This window comes from Lissotriton vulgaris, chromosome 3_1 (assembly GCF_964263255.1).
Source record: "Lissotriton vulgaris chromosome 3_1, aLisVul1.2, whole genome shotgun sequence".
Lineage (NCBI taxonomy): Eukaryota > Metazoa > Chordata > Amphibia > Caudata > Salamandridae > Lissotriton > Lissotriton vulgaris.
The window spans coordinates 1,315,709,899-1,315,728,699 of NC_141689.1; the positions used below are offsets into that span (position 1 = coordinate 1,315,709,899).

At 48.6% G+C, this 18,801-nt stretch overlaps 1 protein-coding gene across 5 annotated transcripts in view; it reads right to left on the bottom strand.

The window, feature by feature from the left end:
* Window positions 1-18,801, bottom strand: part of PAQR3 (progestin and adipoQ receptor family member 3) — a 656,943-nt gene that overhangs the window by 550,424 nt on the left and 87,718 nt on the right. For 4 of the 5 annotated variants that reach the window (XR_015309345.1, XM_086961798.1, XM_086961799.1 and 1 more), the window contains exon 3: window positions 11,329-11,491. The exons of the other annotated variant lie outside the window; for it this stretch is intronic. Coding sequence is in view for 3 of the 4 variants with exons in the window: in XM_086961798.1 (XP_086817924.1) it covers window positions 11,329-11,491 (163 nt within the window). In the remaining variant the exon portion in view is untranslated. The remainder of the gene's footprint in view (window positions 1-11,328; window positions 11,492-18,801) is intronic. 5 annotated transcript variants of the gene reach the window in all.

The window sequence follows — 18,801 nt, forward strand, 5'->3', positions numbered from 1 at the left end:
GCCAAACTTGCTATACACAACAAAAAACCCAGGCCCAGCGCTAAAACTTACAAGGTAAAAAACATTCGATAAAAGTGCCCACCATCAAACAGTACATTTCCAATAACTCTCAGTTGGGGAAAAAGTGTCCGGGTAACTGGTGCCATATGTGGTTCTTACAAGCATATAAAAAATGTGAGCGTGCTTTAACATTGAACTATTGTGATCTGGCATATTAAGTATTCACTTTACATACCCATATATGTGATCAAATGTGCTAAATTCGTAACAAAAAACCTATTATTATCGACCAAACTTACACGCCTACAAGCAACTCTTCTAATAGTGCAATACTATCACCAATGTTCTGCGCAAGCGAAGGCACTGTAAGTATTAACCTAAAACTAATGCCTTTCTAAGCAAATAAAGTGCCAAACTTGCTGTACACCACAAAAAAAACCGGGGCCAGGGCTAAAATGTTCAAGGTAAAAAACATTTGGTAAAAGTGCCCACCGTCAAACAGTACACTTCTAAATTCGCCAACCATAATAAAAGCCAGAGCCAAAAAGGTATAAAAATACCAAAACCTCTGGTGCAACCACTCACCCTCCAATAACATGCTGCATAATCAGCAAAACTTGCATTTTAAAAAAAAGCCCTCAGACATCATATTTGTGCAAATTGTTGCATACCAAATCGTAAAGGAAGTAAATAAGTGCTTCAGTAAGCAAGGCCTGCACGGAGTAATCAATGATCTCATTGCAACATGCCGTAGAGTTTGCCGCTTACATTATTGCAAATGCCTTTACTTGTATGTTAAACACATATGAACTAACAAATAGTGAATAATACTACACTGGTTTACTAGTTATGTTCGTCTTTTATACTGTATCCTATTCACAAACAACACCATTTCTGCACAGCCAACAATCCTACAATTCTTGTTATCTAAATACTTCAATTGCCGTAAAGCAACCCTTCCAATAGCGTCATACCTTTTGTTAATATCTGGCACAATCAAAGTCACTTTCAAATAGCAGTACCACTACATTGCCCAACTGCTCTTAAACTCCTTCTTCTAGAGCCCTGCCAATATACATGCAAAGCGTCTGCGGAGCAATATTACAGCACTAATCGTTACACTAGCGTTAAAAGCGGCATTCAATACGTCATAAATACCTTAACCGCTATTAGGCAATGCACAGCAACCGTCTCAATCCTTTATTAGTCGGCCCAAAACGCTAAATTCCAGCACTTGCTCTTTACTACACAAAAACATATACTGAGCAGTGCTAATATCATAACTATTTGCACACGGAACACCAGCTTTTTGTTTCTTCAGCACTTTATACCTAGCTATGCTCCACTAAGGGGGAATTGCCCAAACCGGCGCTGCACATTCAACACGAGACTCCCGCAACAACCTACATAGCCAACACCTTCTCATGCCTTCTAACTTCTTTATTACAGTACTCCCCCCTTCGCTTTACCCCCCCTTTCCTCACTAATATTCCCCATTTAAGCTGTATTCCACTACCAATAACCAGACTTCCACACAACCTGCAATTTCATCGTTCTCCATATCAACAAACACCAACCACCCAAAAGCAACCCCTTACATAATGCCATGCTGATCATTAACAACCTACGCAACAAAAGGCATTTTTACTTAACACAATATTTTCATTGCCTGCACGCCTGCGGAACCTGTTTTTCAAAGCCTAGCCAGAATTCATGCTAAGCGTTCACAAAGCAATACCGCTCTATAGTTGTTGCTCCTGTGTTAAAAGCAGCATCCCCAATTCCTTAGATATAGTCTGTCGGCTAATAGGCGATACCAAGCAATTTTCTAATTTTTACATTCGTAAGCTCCAAATTAGTATTTTACAACTCTTGCTCTTTCTCATGCCCCGCTAACACAAATCCCCCCTCCTTTCTCAAAAACCTAAACGCGCAATATTATAACTACTAGTGACAAACACCACACGGCTAACACCGCACTGCCACTAATCCAATTACAATAAACATAGACAGTTACAGGCTGCATATTTAAAAGTATTAAATTAATTAGTTCCTTAGCATTGTCCCAAAAAACTTACATTTCCAATGATATTTCAAAATACGTGTACATAGCTGTTTTGCTCTTCGCTGTATGCCAACATTCACATAAGGTCCACAACAAACCACCATTAACAAAATGTGTGTGCGCACGAAAGCCAAGTACTAGCACGTCCCATTTTTAGGTTTTGACTGGCGATGCGCACTACGTGCGCATGCGCCAAAAAACCTAATGAGTTGTGTGTGCAGTCGGGTCTACGCCCCCTCCTCCCATTGGCTAGCTCCATAAATGGAGGCTAGCCATTGGGAGAGGGCTCTGTCCGTCAATCTCGGACCAGATTCGGGGCGTTCCCGAGAATTTTTGGCTTTTGGCTACGTCAGCCGAAAGCCTGTTCTCGGGAACGCCCCCGAATCTGGGCCGGCATTGACGGCACCCGTGGTCTCCTCTTCGCCTCTCCTCCCCCTTGACCCTGTGATAGCCCAGGATCTTCATGATAGTTGCTGGGTCCATCACAGACTGTGGTGAGAGCATAAAGTGCGCTGAAGGCATCATCCAGCCTAGTGGGGGATCCCTTGTGTCTTCAAGAACGTGATGCAGGCGGCCAGATTATGGTTGTCTGACTCCCAGAGCTCTGGTGACCAGCATTTTGGCAGACTATGTAAAATATAAAAGAAACGTGCACAGCCGCCATTGTCTCTGCTTGCTTATAGCATGGGTGGAACGGGATGCCGGATTTCCATCACACAGAGTGTAATGCTGTGCATTGTGAGCATGCCTTTGTGAAAGATATGTAAAGAGTTGGCTGAGCCACCGCGTTAAACAAAAGAAAGGGGGGCGGACGATATTGTTAAAGCTATAATAAAAAAAACAAATCCAAAGATACGAGGTATGCGCTGGCCGTGGAGCGAGGACGGTAGGGAGCAACTTTCAACAGCAGCTTTTAACAAATGTCATCTCCTCTGCATGTATTTTGGCAGACTATGTAAAATATAAAAGAAACGCGCACAGCCGCCATGTCTCTGCTTGCTTATAGCATGGGTGGAACGGGATGCCGGATTTTCATCACACAGAGTGTAATGCTGTGCATTGTGAGCATGCCTTTGTGAAAGATATGTAAAGAGTTGGCTGAGCCACGCGTTAAACAAAAGAAAGGGGGGCGGCCGATATTGTTAAAGCTATAATAAAAAAAACAAATCCAAAGATACGAGGTATGCGCTGGCCGTGGAGCGAGGACGGTCGGGAGCAACTCTCAACAGCAGCTTTTAACAAATGTCATCTCCTCTGCATGTCGTGCCTACTACAGCAACTAGGAAAGACATTAACAAAATAGTGCTCATTAAACGTAAATAAAACGTACACCAGAAGAACACATGTAACCAGGGCAGTCCTCATGGGAGGCTGTAACAGGAGAGAAGGAGGGACTACTAAATAAGTTAACCAATGAAAACCAATCTAAAAGACACTCAAAGGAGCCAATAAGTGCAGAGTGCAGATTCAGAGTGTAGATTCAGAGTGCAGAGTGCAGATTCAGGGTGCAGATTCAGAGTGCAGATTCAGAGTGCAGATTCAGAGTGCAGATTCAGAGTGCAGATTCCATTCAGAGTGCAGATTCCATTCAGAGTGCAGATTCAGAGTGCAGATTCAGAGTGCAGATTCAGAGTGCAGATTCAGAGTGCAGATTCAGAGTGCAGATTCAGAGTGCAGATTCAGAGTGCAGATTCAGAGTGCAGATTCAGGGTGCAGATTCAGAGTGCAGATTCAGAGTGCAGATTCAGAGTGCAGATTCAGGGTGCAGATTCAGAGTGCATAGTGCAGAATGCAGAATGCAGATTCAGAGTGCAGATTCAGAGTGCAAAGTGCAGAATGCAGATTCAGAGTGCAGATTCAGAGTGCAGAGTGCAGAATGCAGATTCAGAGTGCAGAGTGCAGATTCAGAGTGCAGATTCAGAGTGCAGATTCAGAGTGCACAGTGCAGATTCAGAGTGCAGATTCAGAGTGCAGAGTGCAGATTGTGTGGGTGACTATGTGTGTGTGGGTGGCTTTGCGTGTGTGGCTCTGTGTGGGTGTAAAATGCAATAGGTCATGCATTTGCGAGCGATTAAGCTATTGGCATTGTAAATGACAGTGCCATTTATTTATGATTTTTTTTAAAAAAACGCCCCCAAAAAAATTTCATGAGCAATGCCAATAGCTCTACCTTTAATATTGCCGAGACCATTGCATTGTAAATGCTTGTTTACACTGTCACCCTGCCTCGGAGACACACATTTCTCAGTCAGTCCCTTCAACGCTCAGTTGGAAGTTGCCAAAACCCATTTTTTAACTTTAGACACGCAAATATCCGGTTGTATATTATTAGATAGGTTGAGTAGCCCATCGAGTCTGTTTATGTTTTTCCTTTTGCTTTTCATGTTAAAAATGCGAACTCGAGCAGCGGAAAACCCAGAAAAAACGTGAGCAGGCGGACTACTCGCTTGTAAAAAGCTTTCTGAACTTCCTAGTCAACAGCTATTAAACGCGTAAAGTGTATACATGCTGTATGTGGTCTTTTTTAGGGTGTGCAGGCAAAAATGGGGGTAAAATTGGGGTCTGCAGTGCTACACGGTGAGCTCTCCTAGATATCAAGTGTGTATGTTACTGTTTTAAACACATTTTTGGTCTGGCAATAATTGTCAGTATGGAACTAATTAAGTTCTATCAAGCCCTGTGTGTGGTGAGGAGGGCCCTCAGTGTTACACATGCTTTTACGGAGGTTTAGGGACCTTGTTGCTTCACTGCTGATTGGGCTCTGAGACGACCATCCTGCCTAGTTGCCTGTTGTGAATGGGTATAAACAATAAACGTCCAATTATGGAGCCGGTTGGACCTATCCCCCCTCAAGAACACAAAGAACCTACTGAGATTTTCATCCTGAAATAGACCATCTAATTTGGAAAGACCACCCTGTGTCCTTCCTGATTTTATTTTCACCCAGTCACTAATCTCAAACTTATACTCCTTTCTCTCCATGCTCACATTTGTCCCCTTGCCTCCTACACCATTTCAACCTTTCAGCCTTGCAGGGACCAATTTAGTACCAGGTAAGCATCACACATCTATTGAAATGGGGGTCGCAGTGTGTGGGAGGGCTCTGTGTGGGTGTGTGTGGAGGGCTCTGTGTGGGTGTGTGTGGGGGGGCTTTGTGTGGCTGTGTGTGTGAGGGGCTCTGTGTGGGTGTGTGTGTGGGGGGCTCTGTGTGTGTGTGTGTGTGGGGGGGGGCTCTGTGTGTGTGTGGGGGGGCTCTCTGTGGGTGTTTGTGGGTGTCATTTGCGAGAGATAAAGCTAGTTGCATTATAAATGACAATGCCATTTATTTATGTTTTTAAAAAAAACCATAAATAAAAATAATGTCAAGAGCAATGCCAATAGCTCTAACTTTAACAAAGGCAAAACCATTGCATTGTAAATGCTTGTTTTTTCTCGCCATGCGTCTTACAAATTTGAGCAACTTTGTTAGCCAACGTCAATACAAACATCTTTAACAGCATTACAAACTTTCTGAAGCTTTCACAAACAAGAAATAGTAACTAATACTGTTTTATTTTTGTTCTTTTTGCTGCGCACTAGGCAGCCAAAACATAAAACATATAGCACATGCAAGTTATAAATATGAAATTTGCATTAGGAGTTCGACAGTAGAAAGTTTCTGTGCTTACATGCCACCATTAATATATAAAACCAGCCGTGCACCTTGCCGCCTTTCTTTATCAGGCAATATTTAAAAAATTGTAATTTGCTTTGAGGCAACTTTTAAAAGAAGGTGAGCACCACCACCCGCCACAATATAACATACAATTTGTACAATTGCATGTACAACATAACAGGCATCATACAATGCCTACAACTTTCTACATGCACATACACAAGAACCCCACTGTCTGCCCGATATCTTTCTGACTACTTTTGCTCCACTCAACAAGGAGTTCAGTGCGGTTTAGTTTACTCACACAAATACTGCCAGTTCTTCAACATACTTTAACACACATTAACACACTAACAACTATTTTACTTGCATTATAATTTGCAATACCAATATCTTAAACATTTATAATGCGAGACCTATTTCATTCAAATGCTTGTTGTATAGAATTCCTCTCATGGTAAAGATGACAGCAAGAATCATGTCCAATATATCTGGACTGCTTGTGTGAGTCATATTTTGCCATACCACCAGGTTTCATAATCACTTATTGTGAGGTTGCTCCTTTAGGTTGCAAAGGCAGGCCTTTAGTTTTAGTGGATTTGGGCTTACACACTGCCAATGTGAACTGGCTGTGCTGATATAAGACTTGAGTGATATCAAGTTTTCTATTCAAAGTGCTGATAGATGAAGACAGTTTGTGCTCAACTGCTTTTATAAAATTAAAATCTCCCTTACAAAACATTCTGTAGGAAGGCAGTCTTCCGTTCACTGGCACCTACAGGAGATTCATTTCCAGCACTCATTAACTCGACCTAACTGGGGTACTGATGGGGAGATCGTACTCGTCCCTCTGGAGGTCGTGAGAGGTTTGTGATATGTCGCTTATCCATTTCAAACACTTTCGTCAGTCGGGCCTGATGCCGTGATAATGTCCCAGTCTCAATAGTTCTCATGGCTTTTGGCTTTCCCCATGCTCTTGGTGGTGAATATCAGGCCACAATCAACCTTTTCAATACAGCAGTCCTCTTGCTCAGCTCCACAGATCGGCCATTCTTGCGTTCCTGGTTATGTTCCAGTTCACCTGCTTTGTCCTCTGGATCAGTTTCAGGTGAGCCACACATCACCAGTGCTTGCATGACTCGGTTAGCCTCGTTGCATGGCCTCAATCCATGTGAACATTCTCAGACCTCAACTCCTTCCTCTCCAGGCCTCAATCTTGCAGCTTTGGGCGAGTAGCTCTATCAGTTTTTCCGACTCACCTCCACCTCAGAGCTTGTCTCAAAAAGGACGTGTCTCACTAAGTATCTTAGACCGAGAACAGTTATACGTTTCAGTGCTGCATGACCTGTCTGCAGCATTTGACAATATTAACCACATCACTCCCCCGACACCCTAAAAAAGAGATTGGGTTTAGAGGATATGGTACTAAAATGGTCTACTCCTTGGCTTTCCAGTAGAAATCAGAAATCCACACAGTGAATCCCGACTCCTCTCCTATTACCACACCTCACGGTGTCCCTCAACACTTTCTACACACTCCCATGTTGTTCAGTCTCATGTGGGTGAACACCTCAACAACCAGGACATAAAGTACCACCAATATACTGTTGATACTCTGCTATACTTCACAGTAAACTTTGAATACCTGTAACTATTGTCCTCAAAAGATCAATTCATGGCAAACAAATGGCTTATACCATGGAATCTCACAAGAGTGTGCCAAAGAAAGGATAAATCACAGGGATTCATCCTAAACAAGTCTTCCTCTTGATGATCAAAAATATGGTGAGAGCAGTCAAAGGTCAAATGAAGATAATACGAAAATTGAATCCTTTCATTCCAATGAATGACCTTCATCTAGTTACCTAAACCTTGGTCCTCAATAAGATAAGTTAAGGAAATGTACTCAGCATGCTCAAATTAAGGTTGGCACCAATCAAAGCAAACCTGCATCCAGCAGCAAGACTGGTGGTGGAAACATATGGGCAAAAACCCATACATGTATGGCCCACAAAGCAGTGCGCCTAACAAACACACCATTACCTAGCAAGGCTCAGATTCTCTGGAGGTCGGTACGTAGATAGATAGATAGATAGATAGATAGATAGATAGATAGATAGATAAAGACAGAAGGTATTTATAAAGCGCACTATCACTTATGGCTGAGCCTTCTGGCGCTAGCTCATCAACAAAAAAGCAAAAAACAGAAGATGCAAGCTTTTACCATTAAAGGCTTCCTTGACATAGCAATTGTGTTTTCTGTCTCATACAAAAGTCTAATTTAGACACACAGACAGTTTTGCAGAAGTATTAGAGACTATTGCCAACATGATTGCCTATAATTTGGGTACAGGCCTGAACCTCAAGCTTCAAATGAGTGGAAACCTGTGCCTAATCTGTACCTATGACTACACCAGAGTTGAAGATCTATAGACAAAGCAAACCCAAGGAGATGATGGAGACGGAACACTGAAACTTTTCAGACACTCACCCCCAATTACAGATCTGGGTTGAATCCATCATCGTTCTTTAGTTCACTTTGCCACCCCAGTCAAGGCCCAGCCATATGCAAATAGGTATTGACCCTGTTCCTTATGGGAACAATCCAGCCAGAACTGCCAAGCCAGGTCTTCTCTGGATGGGAAACAAGCATTTTGGGACCGCTTTCAGGGTAACACCCCTCATCAGCCAGGCTAGCTTGAATGATGATGGGTTTAACCCAGATCGGTGACTGGGAGTGAGTGTCTGAAAGGTTTGAACGCTCTGTCCATCATCTCCTTGTGTTTGCTTTGTTCGCCCTTAGTTGGCAGGTTATTCCCAGACGTGGGTCCCTTGCTCACTTTGTCACTGGATTCAAGCTGGCCTGGGGATAAGGGGTGCTTGAATCCAGAAACCGGTCCCAGGATGCTTGTTTCCGGTCCAGGGAAGACCTGGCTTGGCAGTTCGGGCTGGACTGTTCCCATGAGGAACAGGGTCAAGACTGATTTGCATATGGCTGGGTCTGAACTGGGGTGGCAAAGTGAGCTAAAGAATAATGATGGATTCAACCCACATCTGTGACTGGGGGAGAGTGTCTGAAAAGCTTCAGCGCCTGGTCCATCATGGCCTTGTGTTTGCCAAGATCTATAGACACCATAAACACTCCTGTAATATGGAGAGGGGTATATAGTGTTGAGGGTGGTCTTGCAACTGAGTCCCATTGAATTGTGTCATATTACGGTTTTCTGTCCTAATAAAGAACTTTCTTTTAATAAGATAAGCAGCGGGCTGGACAATGCATTTATTGTATCTGTTGGTTGAGTCCAGAGCTCTTGCGCCATACTATCTTGCCCCCATACTACCTTCCTGAGAAGACTTTGACTGATTGCCCTCACTGCCCTGATAGTCAAGTGCTTAAAGGGCTTACATGTCCCAGTTGGCAGAGGCATAGTAGGACGGACCACAGAACATCAGTGGCAGGGACAGGAGGAGCCGAGACGGGACAGACGTGGACCGTCTTGGCTCCCGGCCCGCGCGCTGCTCCGGCCTGGAGCCCAGCGTCCTTAGGAGGCCCCCCGCGATGCACACGCTTCCTAACTGAAGCGGAAGGTGTGGGGCACCTGCAGGGCTACCCCGATCGCTGCTGGTGCCTGTGGAGCGGCGTTGGCTGACTGCTCCCGATCCCTGCCTGGGACCCAACATGGCGGCCGCCCGTTACCTGCCCGGGCTAAACAACAACAAGGAAGAGGAGCGCAGACCGGGGGCGAGTCTGTCAGGCGCTGATCACCCGAGCGGTATGTAGGGCTCCTACCGCGTCCCCCGCTGCCACCCGCCGAGACTCTGCGGTCATTCCATGGGCACACCAGTAAAGGGCCGGTGATTGACGGCGGCGCCCCTGCTGACGACGGCGCCGCCTTGAAACCATCCTACTTACCTTCTCCGGGGGCCATACATCCTTTCTCCGCCACAGACGGGCCTGGGCCCGAGGGCAGAGATGTGCCCCCCCCCTTTGCTGACCACGCTGTTTCGCGCCAACGGTGCCTGACTCCAAGATGGCGCCCTTGGGGACACGCTTCCTATGACCGGCGGACACAGGCTCCAGGGACACGAACGCAGAGGATAGTGCCTCTGGTGGACTCTGAGGGTCGCAGGCTCTCCAAGATGGCGATGCTATGCTGTTTTCGGACAGTTTTTTCGTTGGACTAGTCCTTCCCTCCATACCTTGCATCCCACCCACCCTTCCTCTATGCTGTGAATGCTGCTGTTTTCGGACAGTTTTCGTTGGACTCTAGCCCTTCCCTCCATACCTTGCATCCCACCCACCCTTCCTCTATGCTGTGACTGCATCTTAGACCGATTGCAATAATGCTAAGCTTTGGTATTCGCTGAAGTCCTTACACCATATACCACCCCTATGCGTCTCTTAGAGTTTAACCAGTCATATCCCTTCCTATGTGTATGTAGTTGACTCTTATCACTAGTGTTTGCAGCGGACCTTTGTACTCTCTACCACCCCTATGTTACCCTTAGAGTGTTTCCACTCACATCCCTCCTGTGTAGATAGAAGATAACTCTAACGACTAGTATCCTATGTGATTTTTAGATTGTATCCATGTGTATCCCCTCCCTGTGTTTAGAATTATAGCTTTAACGACTAATCGCCTGTGTGACTGTTGGAATATAGCCAGGTGTATCCCTTCCCCCGTGTGAAGAGATAACCCTATTCACTAGAACAAAAAGAAATGTGTTCCTGAAATGTGTAACGTAACTGATTCTATGTAAAGTGCCTTGATAACATGTAATGGAACTGGTGCTATGTAAAGCGCTTTGATAACCTAATCGGTTCAAGTTCCTGAAATGTGTAACGTAACTGATTCTATGTAAAGTGCTGTGATAACATGTAACAGAACTGGTGCTATGTAAAGCGCTCTGATAATCTAATCGGTTCAAGTTCGCGCTATAGAAAACTCTAAAAATAAATAAAATAAATAAATAAACAAATTGCCGTAGCCACCATAGTATATTTATTTATTTCAATCTGTTAGAAAGCACCATTGCACCAGACTATAGAGCACTTTAAACAAAACACAACTGATAAAGCTGATGCCCAGAAGCCCCTGCTGTTCTGCGCCGCCAGCCGTGGCAGATCATGGGCAATACATTACCTCATGATGGGCTTTCACAAAACATTTTGTGTGGGGCCACAAACCTAGGAAATATGGACTGGGAGAAAACAGTTTATGGAAGATGAAGAAGAGACAATTTCCTAAACGGTTATACTAAAACAGCCTTTCTAAGCCAAGAAAACAAAAAACATTTGTATGCAAAGGAGCATTTGCAGGAATCGGGAGTCATTGGCATGAGTAATATTCTAGCTCTCATCTTTTAATTTCACCAAATTGTGTTGCTAGTTTTGAAATGTTCTGCTTTCATAGATGAGAGGAGAATGAATGTACCATGTATTATTTACTGCATTATTTCCTATGACATTTAGAGTCTACTATGTAGTATTGCAATTCTGAATGGATAAAAGACTAACCCACTTAATATACTGCTAGAGGTGGTACAAAAGAAAAAAACAGTCTTGAGGAACATCTGTAAGTCACAATATTAAACAGAAAATGTTTACCTGGAAACAGAACAGACTGATGGAGCAGATGACAAAATCCTCCCTAGAGGCATTTGCTAATGGTAACACAAACATCAGGTCATAAAATCCCAAGCTGAAGAAGAGGAAGAAACCCAGTAGATGACTCCATATGTTGACAGTCTCATTGGACAAAATAAACAGACTGCCAAATAAAAACAACAGTTAGATATAAGAATGCAGTTTATTTTGCATTTCTAAAAAAACACAAACAGTTTCAACCATTCTCCAACACCATATGCAAAATTACGAAACCAAATGGGAGCAAACAGGTTCATAATGGGAAAAAGTTAAGAAAACGTCTTGTTAGAGTAAGAACAGCATTACAAACGTTATCATGGATACATACTTCTTTCGTTAGGTAAAATTGTGTTTTTGACAATAGCAAAATCAACAGAATAGAAATAACAGTCGTATATGCTTTACTAAGTATTAAAACACTAATTTCCAGATACAAAAGCGGAGTAGATGCTTGCCTGCATAGATGCTACATCAAACTAAAAAGCCACTGCACACACAAGTTTTATTCTACCCTAAAATGTTTTTCCTTTCCTGGTGAGCACACCATTGCAAAATTGAAATGGAAGGTAAAAGCTGCTTTGATCCAATTATGTCATGTGATGAAGATATTCTTTGAAAGCATGGTACATATTCTTTGCCTGTGAACTTTTCCGAAGTATTTTTAAATATTCAAAAGCTTTAACCTCTTCACTGTGACTCATGACGGCCGGGGGGGCCTTCATGAGCACGGAAGAGGTTAATAAGCAGCATCAAAAAGTAATATTAAAAAAGAAGCGCTTCGGGGGCGTGGCTTGGCCAGCGAACATGGCGGTCGTGTAGAGCCGGAGCTCCGACCAGCCGATCATCATCCTGCCGTTTATATCCTGACCCTGGTCGAAATTCTATGCTCCCTGCAGTTGGGTCTGGCCCCTGACATCGGGACCCTTTAATTTCGCGGCTGGAGCCGCTCGCACTGCGCCATCAGGCAGCGGAGCGCCCCAGAGAGTGATCGCGAGCCGGGCTGCGTGGTGCAGCCTTTGGAGCCGGGGCCTCGATTTCTGGGGTATCCCGCCGGGCGAGAGGAGCAGCGCCGAGAGTTACTGGAGTGCCGGCTCCGAGTGTTACCGGAGCTTCGGTGCTGCAGAGCAGCAGCGGCCCCCGGACCCAGGAGGGGCTGCCCCCGCAGAGAGACGCTGCGGGTGGCGGCTGCGGAGCGGGCCTGGTGGGTCCCGGCGGCTGGGAGAGCTGAGTGGCGCGGCCGCCATTTAGCCCGCGAAGGACATCATCATCGGCGCTGGAGTGCAGCGCTACCCTGTCTGGCGCCTATCCGGGACCTGGTGTGAGACTGCGGCGGATTAAGGTCAGAGGGTGGACAGGTGGAGAGGGTGTGGTGCCGCACAGCTATTCGGGGGTCGTGTCGGGCCCCGGTCCCACCTCTGCCTGTCTCCCTGCACGGCGAGTTGCCGCGCCACCTGAGAAACCCAGGCCAAGCTGGGAGGAGGACGGGACCGGCGCCTGCAAGTCGCTGCGGAGGGCCTTGGGTGGCCGGACAGTGGGGCTGCCGGGGTGGTCGGGGCCCTGCTACACCTCGGGGGTCGGATCGGACCTCAGGGCCGGATATTCGTGGAGTGATCTGCGTGGTGGCCCCCACCCTCCCCTTCCCCCCCGGCAAGAGTCTAGTGACCCTATACAGCTTCCTGGACATATTTGGGCTCTGGCTGGGGGGCGAGGCCGCTACTGACGGATTATAGTGTGGGCATCCTGGTCAGCGGCTGAGGGGTTTGAGCTGCGGCCGGCCGGTGAGAGACCCCACTCCCCATCACACCATGACACGGGGTGGCAGTGGAAGCCAGGGCAAACAGGGCCCCATCGATAAGTTCACAGAGGCCGTGGGTGCGAAGGGGACGCAGCCATCGGTGCCAGATAATGCTGCCCTCTTGGCCACGATCACGCAGTCCAGAGATGCCCTGGATGCCAAGATTGGGGCAGTGGGCTCCGACGTTATGCTCCTTCGGCAGGACCTGCGAAACGCCGTGGAACGCATAACCGGCGCGGAGACGCGCATTTCAGCCGTAGAAGACGACATGACTACCCTAAAAAGAGGGTCGTGGCCCTCGAGAGGACGCAGAAAGGCCTGGTGGCGAGAGCGGAGGAGGCAGAGGGACGCGCCAGGCGCAGTAATCTTCGCTTCCTGGGGTTTCCAGAGGACTGCGAAAAGGGCAATGCCGAGCGCTTCCTAACAAAATGGCTGGAAGGGTGGATGCCGACTGATACCCTCTCACGTTGTTTCGTGGTGGAAAGGGCCCATCGAGCCTTGACGCAGAAGCCCCCGGTGGGAGAACGCCCTCGTCCTATGATCGCTAAATTGCTGAATTATGAAACAGGCGAGATTGAAGGGTCAGCTCATGTTCGAGAATTCTCCTATTCTTATCTTCCCGGACTACATGAATTGGTGCAACAGCAGAGACAGTCCTTCGCCGCAGCCAAGGCCCGCCTTCGGGGCCTGAAGCTGCCCTATGTCCTATTGTACCCGGCTCAACTGTGGGTTGTCTTCCAATCCCATACCCTCTTCTTCGATACCCCGGAGGCCGTCTTTCAATGGACAGACGAGACTGTCAGGGTGCGTGTCAATACGGTAAGAGGCGGTGAGTCTGACTCCTCGACCGGGGGGCCCTCGGGTAGGGGTCCTGACGATCAACGTAAGCGACGAGGCAGGTCCCGATCGCACCGCAGCTCAAAATCACAATCCAGCACGCGCAACGGCAAGAACTTGCAGGAAGCTTCTGTAGATGTGCTCTGACTGTGGGGAGGAAAGGACACTTGCTCATCTGATCGATCGTTCTCTTTGACCAGGGCGCATTAGCTTGGCTGGAAGCCACGCTTACTCAGGGTTGGGAAGGGGTCACAGCCTAGTTCGACATGGGTTGTGCCGAGGGGATCCATTGGAAGGGGTGCTCCCTGGCTGCCCGTTGGGGCTGGGACCACTCTCTGACCACGACAGGTGCTTCCATGTTTGGGAGGTGCGGGGTGGGGGTGGGGGGGGGCTTTGTTGGGGATTGAGACTGTTCTTGTTCAGGGGAGGGGTCTGTGCGGGATGTGCTGCGTCCGATCCGTGGTGAGTGCTGCTGTGATACGACATGTGCGACTTATATGCCTTTACATAAATGTCATCTGATGCTGGGGGCTCTCGGTTAGGTCCAGGTGGGACACGTATACTGAGCTGGAATGTGAGAGGAATGCTGGATAAGGTGAAGAGAGGGGCTGTGTTTACTTGGGCCAAAGGCAGGGAAACTGACATATTGCTCCTTCGGGAAACCCATCTGTTAGGTACGAAGGCGCTCTGCCTCCAGCGCAAGGTTTTACACAGACATATCATGCCGGCTTTACGAGGGGGTCGCGGGTGTGGCCATACTGATCCATCGGAGAGTCCCCTACTCATAGACGCACATGGCTGGATGCGCAGGGCAGGTATGTGTTCGTACAGGGCGAGATTGGTGGTGAGATGATTGTCCTTGGTAGCGTATATGCGCCGCCCCCGCTGCAATGGGCCCTAGTGGAGAAGCTGATGTCCCTATGGGTTGATATGCCGACAGTTTTATCGATTGTAGGGGGGGACTGGAATGACGTCATAGACGTCTCCTGGGACAGATGGCGGGGCGCTGCAGGCGAGGTGGTGGGGAGGGAGGGCAAACGTCTCGACTGAGGGCAATGGTCACGGGGCTGGACTGGATTGACTCCTGGAGGTACAAGAGTGGGGCGCGTAGGGACTTTACATATTTCTCCACCGCGCGAGACTTGTTTTCGCGCTTGGACTACATCTTCCTCCCGCGAGCGATGGCAGGCAGGCTCATGTCTGCGGATATCTTGCCACGGGCACTCTCCGATTACTCTCCGATCTCTGTGGTGGTCGACACTGGGCGCACCAGGCAGCCTTTCAGGTGGCGCCTGTCGCCCTGGCAGTTAACACAGCCCTCCTATCGCGCCCACGTTACTTGTGAACTTGCGTACTTCCTGTCCGCCAATGTGGGCTCAGGAGCGTCCCCAGCAATACTATGGGAGGCCATGAAACCCACCATGAGGGGTGTTGATATCTCGTGGTGCTCAGCAGCGCGGAGGGAAAAGCGTAGGGACCTGGTGCGGCGAGATGCGGAATTGGAGGACCTGAAGCGCAGGAGTCGGGGGGCGGTGATGAGCAGCTAAGACGTCAGCTAGTACTGGCACAACAGCAGTATACCTCGATATTATTGGATGAGGCCCGCCAGGCTTGGCTAGCCGCATATATCAATGGGGCGATAAATCGTGCAAAATGCTTCATCGCCTGTGTCAGGGCATTAGGCATGCACAGCCGCTGCCCCAGATTATCGCCCCTGATGGGGAGCCGCTGCTGGAGCCCGGAGTGATAGCGGGCAGTTTTGCCTCCTGCTACGAGTCCCTGTATACGCCCGGGGAGTGCCTAGATGCCGCCATGGTGCATCGCTTCATAGATGACCTTCCGCCATGGGCCGTGTCAGACGAGGTTCGCGACCTACTGGACCGGCCACTGACAGATGACGAGCTGGCTACTGCCCTGGGCGAGCTGAACTCGGGCAAGGCACCGGGCCCGAATGGATTTCCGTGCGAATTTTTTAGACACTACGCGACGCAGTTGACGCCCCACTTCCGGCCGGTTATTGAGGAGGCGCGTGAAAGGGGTCTGCTGCCTCCGGACTGGAGACATGCGGAGGTAGTGGTTTTCTTGAAACCAGGACGCCCCCCAGAGAGACATGAGTCCTACAGACCTATTTCACTGCTCAATACTGAGGCCAAGATCTTGGCGAAGGCCCTCTCCAACAGGCTTAAGCCCCACATCACGGACTTGGTCCATCCGGACCAGGCCGGCTTTATGCCCCAGCGGGCCGCTCGACATAACATCAGGCGAGCTCAGGTTGCCATTTCGGCCTGGCGGGGTTTGGGAGAGCGGGCTGCGTTGCTGCTGGCGGACATGGATAGGGCGTTCGACTCCTTGAGCTGGACATACCTCTTTGCTCTCTTGGGTCGCCTAAATCTAGGTCCCCGATTCATGGCATATATATGGCTCCTCTACACAGATCTGACGGCAGCAGTTCGTGTCGGAGGTGGCGTCTCCCGCTCTTTTAGTATCCAGCGGGGAACCAGGCAGGGGTGCCCCCTCTCCCCGTACCTCTTTGCGCTCGCGATAGAACCCCTCGCGGCGTGGGTGCGGATTGATGCCCAGGTGAGGGGCTTCCAGTGGTCACCGGGTGTGGCGGATAGAATAGCCCTATACGCCGACGATGTGTTATTCTTTCTTACCAACTTGGATCGTTCTGGGCCTCGCATAATGCGGATCCTGCAAATTTTTGGAGAAACGTCGGGGCTCTATATGAACCCTGGGAAGTCCACACTCTGGACTCTAGGGGGTCCGCAACCACTGGGTGAGTGGCCCGATGGTTTGCAGGTGACGGTTGACGGTGTGAAATATCTCGGGGTATACCTCACGGAGGACACCTCCGTGGCCCTGGTGCGCAATATCACCCCGGTCTGGGAACGTACGCGAGAAGATCTCAAGGCATGGGCCAGGATGCCGCTTTCCATTCAGGGTAGATCTGCCATTTTTAAGATGGTCGCGCTCCCACGCCTATTGTATCAATTACAGAACCACCCGGCGTTGGTCCCGCACTCTTGGTTTCGACGCCTGAACGCGGCATTGAGTGGCTTCTTGTGGGAAGGAGGCGCGGTACGAGTTGCGTTGCGGACTTGCTTCCGCTCCACTTATATGGGGGGTCTCGCCACGTCTGACGTACTGTCATATTATGAAGCATCTCACCTCCTGGTACTGAACGACTGGTGGTACGCAGACAGGGGGGATCCTGCATACGCGGAGGAGCGCTTCCTCATGGGCTCTGCCTCCCTACACACACTGTTGTACTCGGCGCCCCTTCGGAGATCGCTACCGTCCGTCACGCGAGTAGTCTTTCAGATCTGGCGGCAGGCCCTGCGCTGGGTAGGTTGGTGGAATGTCCTGACCCTGGAGACTCCATTGTGGCAGAATGGTGGACTGCCTCAACTAGCGGCCCTGGTGGGCTTTCGACAATGGGATGCGATAGGAATATCTACTCTGGGAGACGTCATGTCTGGCGGGGCGCTCAAGTCCTTTGCCATGTTGCGGGAGGAGTTTGAAATGCCACATGCCCAATTTTACAAGCACCTCCAGTTCCGGCATGCTCTAACCCCATATATCCGGGGAGTGGAAGACATGCCAGAGTTCAGTCCCATTGAGGCCAAGGTCTTCATGGGTGAATTGCCTGACAAAAAGATCTCCCGCATATACCAGACCCTGGTGCGCCACAGTGCTTCGGACCTTGCCCATCTCAGGACCCAATAGGAGCGGGATGTTGGGGAGCTCGACGAGGAAGATTGGGTGGAGGCCCTGGAAGGACCTAGGGGAGCGGCCGTTTCCACGCGCTTGCGATTGATACAATTAAGGTACCTTCACCGTACATATTACACTAGACAGCGCTTGTGGAGGGCGGGATTGATTGCGTCCCCGACTTGTCTTAGGTGCAACTCAGAGGTCGGGACGTTGCTACATACAGTGTGGGGCTGTGGGGCTCTTCAGAGGTTTTGGGACAGAGTGTTTCAGTGTTTGAATGAGGTACTGGCTTGGGAGCTGCAGAGGGACCCTAAACTGGCTCTCCTTCATGTACTGGCTGGGGTTGGGGGCAACACATACAAGCGTCATTTACTACTGTTGGGGCTGACCTTGGCCAAGAGGGACATAGCGAGATCCTGGAAGGCGCCTCGCGCTGCTTCCTTCATAGCTTGGCAGAACGGGATGGACTTTTGCATGGGTCTGGAACAGCCTGTATATGTCGCACGGGGAAGCCCTCTCAAGCACTATAAAATTTGGAAGCGGTGGGCGGACTATCGAGGCCTGGACTGAGACCCACCCTTAGAGGAGGAGGTTGTACAGTTAATCTGACGGTCTTATGACCTTTGTGATGGCGAACAATGTACGGTGCATGGCACGATACGGACGGAGTAGGCAGCAGCACGGATGGGAGGGGGGAGGGGAGAGTTGAGGGTGGGCGAAAAAGGGCGGGGGGGTTTCTTGCACAACTGGACATTTCTTTGTTTGACTTTTTCTCCTGATTAACCGCCTATGAAAATGTTTGCATGCTAGTCATTGATCATTTGCTCTAGTGATTGTCTCTGGTGCTCAGAGAATTACATGATGTATTTCTACCATGCAACTAATAAAATCTGTTTAAAAAAAAAAAAAGCGCTTCAGAAAAAAATGAGGCAAAAAAACAAGCAAACAATATTCAAGTTTGTTCTTCGATTTAATCGGTGCCACATTCTTACTACTACGAAAAAAATCATGAAAAGCATGAATGGACAAAGTAAGTAGTAACAGTACAAAGGATGGACTGTAGGGGATTACCAGTTAAGCAGGAT